Consider the following 7,626-nt stretch of genomic DNA (forward strand, 5'->3'; position numbering starts at 1 on the left):
GCTCAGGGTGTTTGGGCTGGTGACCCCCGAGGTTCCCGGCTCCAGGCTCGGCCCTCGCCTCCTGCCGCCCAGAACCGGACCTCCTGGGCTCCCAGGGCTCCCAGGACTTGCTATCTCCAGGGACCCGGATCCGGGCCCGGCGCTCCCTTCCCCCAGCGCGGAGCGGCGACTCGGGCGTCGGTTGGGAGGAGTGGAATGTAGTTATGTCACAATCCCCCTGGAAACTGTCATTATCGTCCTAAGCCCCGTGTTTGATGTGACGACCCAGTCTCCTAGTGTTTTCATTCCCTTTCCGGTTCTCTGGTCACGGCCCAAATTTCCAGCTTCAAGGGGACTCGGGACTATGGGACTTATTAGGTCAGAGAGGTTTCAGGCTCCCTGACTCCAGACTGTACGTCATCCGTAGACATTGATAGCGTGAAAAGCCTGCATTGCACTGGTGAGCGCGAAACGTTGACCATATCTCTGGGTGTCGATGAGGAGAATGTGTTTTGTTTAGTTTGGTTTTCTCCCAGGTTTCTAACTCTCCAGAGAGACTTTGAAATTTTTAATCTGAATTCTCGTAACCCATGTTCTAGTTCCCTATGATTCTGGAATCAGATTGGCCCGCAGTCAGTGCTCTTCGGAGTGAGGTCTGCTTATCCTCTGCGGGGCACTGCACTTCACAGATGGGAATCTTTCCCAAGCCTCATCTCAACGCGGAGTGCTCTGAGTGCCGCAGGAGAAATAGCACCAGTTTTGCTGGATTCTCTTGAGAGAGGAAAAGCCTTTTATCTTAATACTAGAGGCCCAGTGCACGAATTCGTGCATGCATGGGGTCCCTCAGTCTGGCCAGCAATCAGGGCCAATCGGGGTTATGGGAGGTTGGCCAGCCGGTGCTGGGAGGGACTGTGGGAGGTTGGCTGTGGGAGCCCACTGACTACCAGGGGGCAGCTCCTGCATGAAGTGTCTTCCCCCTGGTGGTCAGTGTGTGTCATAGTGACTGGTCGACTGGTTTGTTCGGTTGCTTCGGCTTTTATATATATAGAATACTTAGGGATGACATTTACGTAGGTTTGTAAGATTATAATAGACTTCTCTGAAATGGTGCTTGGGTTGTCTTATTTCTGTTACCATCCCAGATTCTCTAGGGGCGCGCCTTCACTGCCTTCTGCCGGTAAGCTACACTGATGCAAAAGTTTGACAAGCAGTGGTGTACATCTCCAACAGATGCATGAAGAAGGGCCCTTATGTCTGATCACTTAAACGTTAACCCCTTCTACCTCTGGTTTTGTCCCCTGGCAGCTACTGATTTATGGCGTAACCCCCAGAACTCAGAGTCAGAAGACTTAGTTTAAATGTTATTACTACCTTTTTTTTAAAAAAAAGCTTTGTTATCAGTCCATTTCTTCAGTCATTAGGAAGAATTGCAACACCTTGTAGGGTGGTTGTGGCATTAAATCAGATGGCGAATATGAGTATTTTTTAAACTGTGAGATGTAAGTCCAGGGGTTTGTAGCTGTCATGAGTCTCACCGCCTTTCCTTTTTGCAGTTGAGAGAATTCCAGCAGCAGCGAGGCATTGGTGCTCCGTCAGGGGCTAAGAAGAAAAAGAAGGTTAAAAATGGCAGTAGCCCCGAGACAACCACTGCTGATGGTCACTCGCCTGAGGATGTGAGTCTTGGCTTCCGGGGGCAGGGTGCTCAGGGGGCAGGAGAGGGTAGAGGTTAAAGATTGTGGAAGGAGTATCTAGTACTGGTTAAGAATTCTGAGTTTGAATTCTTTTTATTTTTAAATTAATTTTTATTGTTGAGGGTATTACAGATGTCCCCCATTTTCTCCCCTGTGTCCCCCCTTTTAAAAAATTTTCACCCGAGGACATGCTTAGAGCGAGAAAGGGAGAGAGAGAGAGAGAAACATCTGTTGGTTGCCTTCTGTATGTGCCCCAATCAGGGATCGAACCTGCAACCCAGGTAAATGTCCTGACCAGGAATGGAACTTGCAAGCTTCCATTGCACAGGATGATGCTCAACCAACTGAGCCACTATGGCCCGGCTTGAATCTTAATTCTCCCCCTCCCTCTGCTAGGAATATGGTTTGGGGCAAATTGCTTAAGCTATTTGGGCCTGTGTTTCCACATCAGTAAAATCAGGGTAATATTGTCTTACATATATGAAGCTTAAATGACATTGTTGTTTTTATATTAATCCCTTAATGTAGGGCCTGGTGTAGGGTAAAGATCCAATAAAGGGTAGTTGCTACTGGTCCTGCTTATCTGGTGGTTTTTCTCATCCCCTGTCTCCAGGGGAAGCCAGGCTGTGAGAACAGCCAGCAGGAGAGCCCCAGGGTACAGTGAGGAGCCCCAGGCGCTGGATTCGGAGTCTTGAGCCTATCTCTGGGCGGCCTCAGGAAAATCACTTCCTCCACCTGGCCTCAGTTTCCTCATTTGTGAGAGGATAGTATTGGATCAGATTAGTGTCTTTCAAACTTATTTTTAGCTGTAATCCCTTTTGTTCAAGCAACCCTTTACTTGGAAGCCTGGTTTTTAAAGTGGAGGTGGGGGTCTGGAGCCCTGGCATCCTGGGCCTGAGGAGAGGGTGTGAGGGGCGTATTCAGAGCTGCACTGGTCAGGTGACTCCACTCTATGTGACTGCCTCGCTCAGGGGGCTGTTGTTCATGTGCGTTGATTTCTGCCTGTGGCAAGGCAGCAAGTGTCTGTTTGGAAAGATGGCGCTGGCCATGGTATTGATCCCCTTCTCTTTCTGTAGCATTTAATTTCCCCAAACCCATCTCTTCTACCTTCCCTGGCTCTCTTGCCTCTCTCTAAGCCACTTTTCTCTTTCTCCCCCGCCCTTGTTTTTGCTTTTTCGCTTCCTGTAGATTCAGGATATTCTGAAGGTGTTGGTGTGCGACCTTAACCATTCCAATGGGGTAGCGCTCTCCCCATTGGACGATTGGAAGGTGAGGCAGTGCTGAGACCCCCTCTCTGGCTTGTTCCCTCCCAGCTGTGCATGTCCCCGAGGCTTCTCTGGTTTGGGGGGTTCTTTACTCTCTGGCTTATTTTTCTGTTGCTGTCATTAACCCGCGGCCTGCCCGTGTCAGCTTTTTCACCTGCTGGGTTGACTGGGTTTGTTTCTTCCCCCACCTCTTCTATCACCTTGGAGCAGGTGAGATGCACCTTGAAGGTTAAAGGTAATTTGGGAATAGCTTCCAGAACAGGTGTGTGGGTTTTGAGCTTTTTGACCTTCCAAGTTTTTGAATGGCCAGTGGTGCTCTCAGGCTGAGAGGTTAAATAAAACCAAACCTTCAGGTCTTGCCCTGTGGGCCTCTGTTCCCGAAAGAGCAATAGACTGCAGAGCAGTTTGTAATTTTCCAAGTTGATTAATTTTGGTTTGAGAGTCAGCTATCTAGGGTTAAGAGGAAGGGCGTAAAAATCAATATGGACACAACTATATTGAGTGGGCCCCGGAGAAGAGAGGGGAGGAACCAGGTAGAATGCCCGCTGAGGGAGGGAGGCTGTGCTGAAGGGGGCAGGCGAGAATGTGGCAACATTCCACATGCTCAGCTGAGAAGAAGTTGGTTTTAAATGGACTTGAGGCTGGAGGGGGTGGCATTTGAGTCTGGTTTGAAGATCAGAGGTGGGTCACATCCATCCATATGGAGAAGGGAAAATGGAAGTTCCTGGCCAAGGGTGTGGTACAGGTAACGGCCAGGATTATGAGCGCACAGAGCACATTCCAGAAAGGCGGGGAGCCTGGTGTGTGCCGGGCCAGGAGATGACGTCCTCCGGATGTGATGCTGGCACTTCCTCCTTAATTGACTTCCTTGGGGGACCTCTGCCAGGCCAGAGGAGTAGGGCTGAAATGGGGCCAGATCCTGTTGGAGGGAGCATGGGGTGGAGGGCTGGGACTCACCCTGCTGGCTGGTGGTAGAGTATTTCAGTCACCAGGACTACTCACGCCCAGTTGGTCAGGTCTCTCCAGGTGCTGTGACTCACCTTCTCAGCTCGAGTGGCATGGGGAGGGCACACAGGCCTAAAGGAATCCTGAAGCTGGGGTTCACACGATCTGTGCCCACATCCTTCTGTCCTTCTGGAAATGAGGATGCAGATTCCCATAGTCCCTTCTTGCTTGTTTTTGGTGTGTGTTTTTTAAATATTTTTATTGATTTCAGAGAGGAAGGGAGAGAAAGATAGATAGAAACATCGATGATGAAAGAGAATCATTGATCGGCTGCCTCCTGCACGCCCCCTAATAGGTATCGAGCCCGAAACCCAGGCATGTGCCCTTGACCGGAATCTCTTTGGTCCACAGGCCAACGCTCTATCCACTGAGCCAAACCAGCTGGGGCTCCTTGTTTTAAATCCTCTCTTTATCAATTACTGTTTCCCACTTACGTTTTCTACTGCAGTAATGAGGCCTGTGATTGCGGTATTCGGGCAGAAATACAGCATTTCCAGAAATGGGGAATAATGGAGAATTAAAAATTTTTTTAATGGAATGGGATGTTTGAGGGAAGTAGATAATGTTTTTGTTTTTATTTTTTAAAAATTGATTTTTAGACAGAAGAAGGGAGGGGGAGAGAGAAAAACATCTATGTGAGAGCCAGATACCCATTGGCTGCCTCCTGCATGCCCTGCACTGGAGATTGAGCCCAAACCCCGGGCATGTGCCCTGACCTGGAATCGAACCCACAACCCTTCAGTGCATGGGATGATGCCCAACCAACTGAGCATATTCCTTATAAGCAGGGACTTTTAACTCCATACTTAGCTATAGACTGAAAATTGTGAAATAACTTGGTTGCTCACAAATAGTCAAGTTGTATATATTTAAGTCTTTAGAAAAGTACTTTTTCTCCTCTGAGCTTTTTTGTGTCTAATGCTAGGGATGAGTGGGAATCCAAGGTGCCAGGAGGGACCTAGAGCTTGCTGGGGCCCATGGCTGGGAGGGTGCCCACCTCCCCCAAAGTCTTCTGTCCGGTCAGCTCAGAACCCCTGTTCTTACATATTAGAGTCAGTTGTACAGGTTGGCAAGGCAACACCATGTTCCAGGGCCAAAGGTCACAGAGTGGACAGTAATGCAAATAACTCGACTCCACCACAGCTCCTCCAGGTTCTGCAGCACTTGCTCTAAGGAGGGTGGCAGGTTGGGACTTTCAGGGGCCAGAGCTGAGGCGTCCAGAGAGCAGGCACAACTCCCACCCCCCCCACCCCCCACCAGAGGTGCAGCCTCTTCCTCTGGGACCCAGCTTGGCTGGACAGCTCATGGCTCCCTAGCACTGTCCTTCCTCAAGCTTCAGCTTGTCACCCATCTTCCTGTCTCTTTGCCCATCTGGCCTCTGAGCTCTCTAGAGCCAGAGTCTTGGACCAAGTGTCGGGCCTGAGCCCGGAGAGAGGCGGGTGGGCTCTGGCCAGGCGGGTGGGGCCAGCTGGGGAGAGAGCGGCTTCTCCATGGCTCCTCGTCAGTCCAGGGTTGCTGTTCAGGAAGCCCGTCCGTGGGTGGATATCTTTCCTCTGCTTTCTCAGGTGGCTTCTTGGTCGGGTCGCTGTGTTGGAGCTAGGAGGTTGGGGTGGGTTTACTTCCTACCCCCAGGAACAGGGAGAGGCCTCTAGCTGGAAAGCTTCATTCCCAGAAAAGACCTGAGTTGGGCAAACGCAGCCAGTGGCTGGTGGGAGGAGGGGATGGCGGGGAGGAGAGAGAGAGAGGAAAGCGGTGTTGACCAGCTGCTGATCCGCTGCTCCATCTCTGTGCCCTCTGCCCAGCAAGGACCCGGGGTGGGGGTCACTGAGGCACAGACAGGCTTCCCTCCTCCCTGATTGGCACGCCTTCCTTCCACCTGCTGTGGCCGCCACAGGTCGGAGCCTGGTCCTGTCTGGCTGCGCTCCGGGGAACAAGGCCTCTGTGTTCTTGAACGTCTTGCAGTCCTGCTTTGAGCTCTGGCCGGCCAGAAGGCTGCAGAGTGGCCCGAGCCCTGGGCGAGCCCTGGCCACACCCCAGAGTGGCTCCCAGCATGTGTGACTGTCACTCCATTGCAGCTACACCTGTCCTACCTGCTCCGCACCCCTGCATCCGTGGCAGCGAGAAGCCTTTCCCGCATGCCCCCTAACCCCCGGCTCTTTCCTGTGATAGGCGCCCAAAGACCACCCGGCCCCTGCGGCCCTGCCTCCTGATGACACCGTGTCGCCTGGCGGTGTCCTTTCCCCCAGTGCTGCTTCGTCTGCTCAGGTTTGTGCCTCTTCCCCCTCTGCCCGCTGCCCTCTGCCTTCACCCCTTTCCTTCCCAGACTGGCTCTCGTGGATTCCCTCCTTTCTTCGGGCAGCTTGGTTCCAGGATGGGGGAGGCCAGGGCAGGTTTTCCCTCAGTTTGGGGAGCTGGAAGGTTGTCAGAATGAGCTGGCTCACCTCACCCCTGGCTTGTTCTCACCTCATGCGTTTCTTCCCAAACAGAATTATGATCCTGAAAATGTTCCTTTTGTCCTGTCTGAAAGCACGTGAGTGTCTCCTGTGGGGCAGCAGTTGCTAGGTGGAGGGAGTCGGGGCAGGCCACTGCCCATGACCACCCCTTCTTTCCCTTCGAGCCTCCTGCACCCCTGACTCCTGTGTTCACCCCCAGATTCTCTTCTACCGAGAGCCTGCGTCAGCTTTCCCAGCAGCTCAACGGTCTCGTATGTGAGGTACCCCAGAATCGGGAGCCCAGAGGGAGCTGGATGGGGAGGAGAAACTGATAGAAATGGAGGCAGAGGTTCCCAGGAGGGCGGGGAGATGCTGGGAGCAGGCACTCGGCCGGGTGAGGTTGAGCTGGTCGTTCCTTCGCTGGGCCTCTTCTTTGAAGCTCTGCAGGTGGAGGAGTTGGACCGCAAGATCAGTTACCTCCTTTTATCCCGCTGCAGGAGGCACAGGAGGAGAGCTGCTTGGGAGGGTGGGTTGACGGGGAGAGAAGAACCAGGAGAGGTTGGCACAAAGGGGTTATGGGAGGAGGGGGCCAGCTTAGGAGGCAGGAAAGAAAATTTTGCCAGTTGCTGGGGAAGACAGGAAGTCGGAGGCTTAGGCGTGGAGAGGGGCAGAGAGCATCTCCATGTGAGCTCTTTCATCTCTCCTAGTCTGCATCCTTCGTCAATGGGGAGGGACTAGCATCTTCTGCTAATATAAAGGCTCTGGAGGTGAGTGGCCCCGGACTGTGGCCCAGTGACCCTGCAGGCCAGCCTCCGGACCCCAGCGGAGGGGGCTGGGTGCCCTGCTGCCAGCTGAGACCGCCCGGACACCCCCAGCCCTAACGATTGCTCTCTCTACCTCTCCCCCACCCCCTCCAACTCCTCCTCTCTGCATGCGCCTCAGAGCCGGTACCAAGAACTATCTCTAGCCCTGGATTCCAGCAATCTAACAAACAAACAACTCAGTAGCGAGATAGAGGAATTGGTAAGAGTCCAGTGGGGTCCCCTGATTCCATGCTGCCAATCTGGGGCTCTGAAGAAAGGGGCCGGGAGCCCTAGTGCCAAGGGAGAATGGGGTGCCGGGGGGCCTAGGCCTCAGCTGGAGGGACCCCAGGGTGCGGAGCATGTGGCATGGCTCGCTCTGTGGCTGCCCTCTTTGCCTGCTCTCTGTCCTCCGTACACCCCTGCTTGTCAAACCTTCTCCACACTTGCCCCG

General features: G+C 53.1%; 1 protein-coding gene across 1 annotated transcript in view; it reads left to right on the forward strand.

Annotated features, from left to right (window-relative positions):
- GOLGA2 (golgin A2) overlaps window positions 1-7,626 on the forward strand; it is a 16,988-nt gene that overhangs the window by 349 nt on the left and 9,013 nt on the right. Inside the window, 7 exon segments of the mRNA XM_006768513.2 lie at window positions 1,533-1,652; window positions 2,859-2,939; window positions 6,110-6,205; window positions 6,427-6,470; window positions 6,593-6,653; window positions 7,080-7,139; window positions 7,315-7,395. Coding sequence (XP_006768576.2) covers window positions 1,533-1,652; window positions 2,859-2,939; window positions 6,110-6,205; window positions 6,427-6,470; window positions 6,593-6,653; window positions 7,080-7,139; window positions 7,315-7,395 — 543 coding nt within the window.

Source organism: Myotis davidii, unplaced genomic scaffold (assembly GCF_000327345.1).
Source record: "Myotis davidii unplaced genomic scaffold, ASM32734v1 scaffold142, whole genome shotgun sequence".
Classification (NCBI taxonomy): domain Eukaryota; kingdom Metazoa; phylum Chordata; class Mammalia; order Chiroptera; family Vespertilionidae; genus Myotis; species Myotis davidii.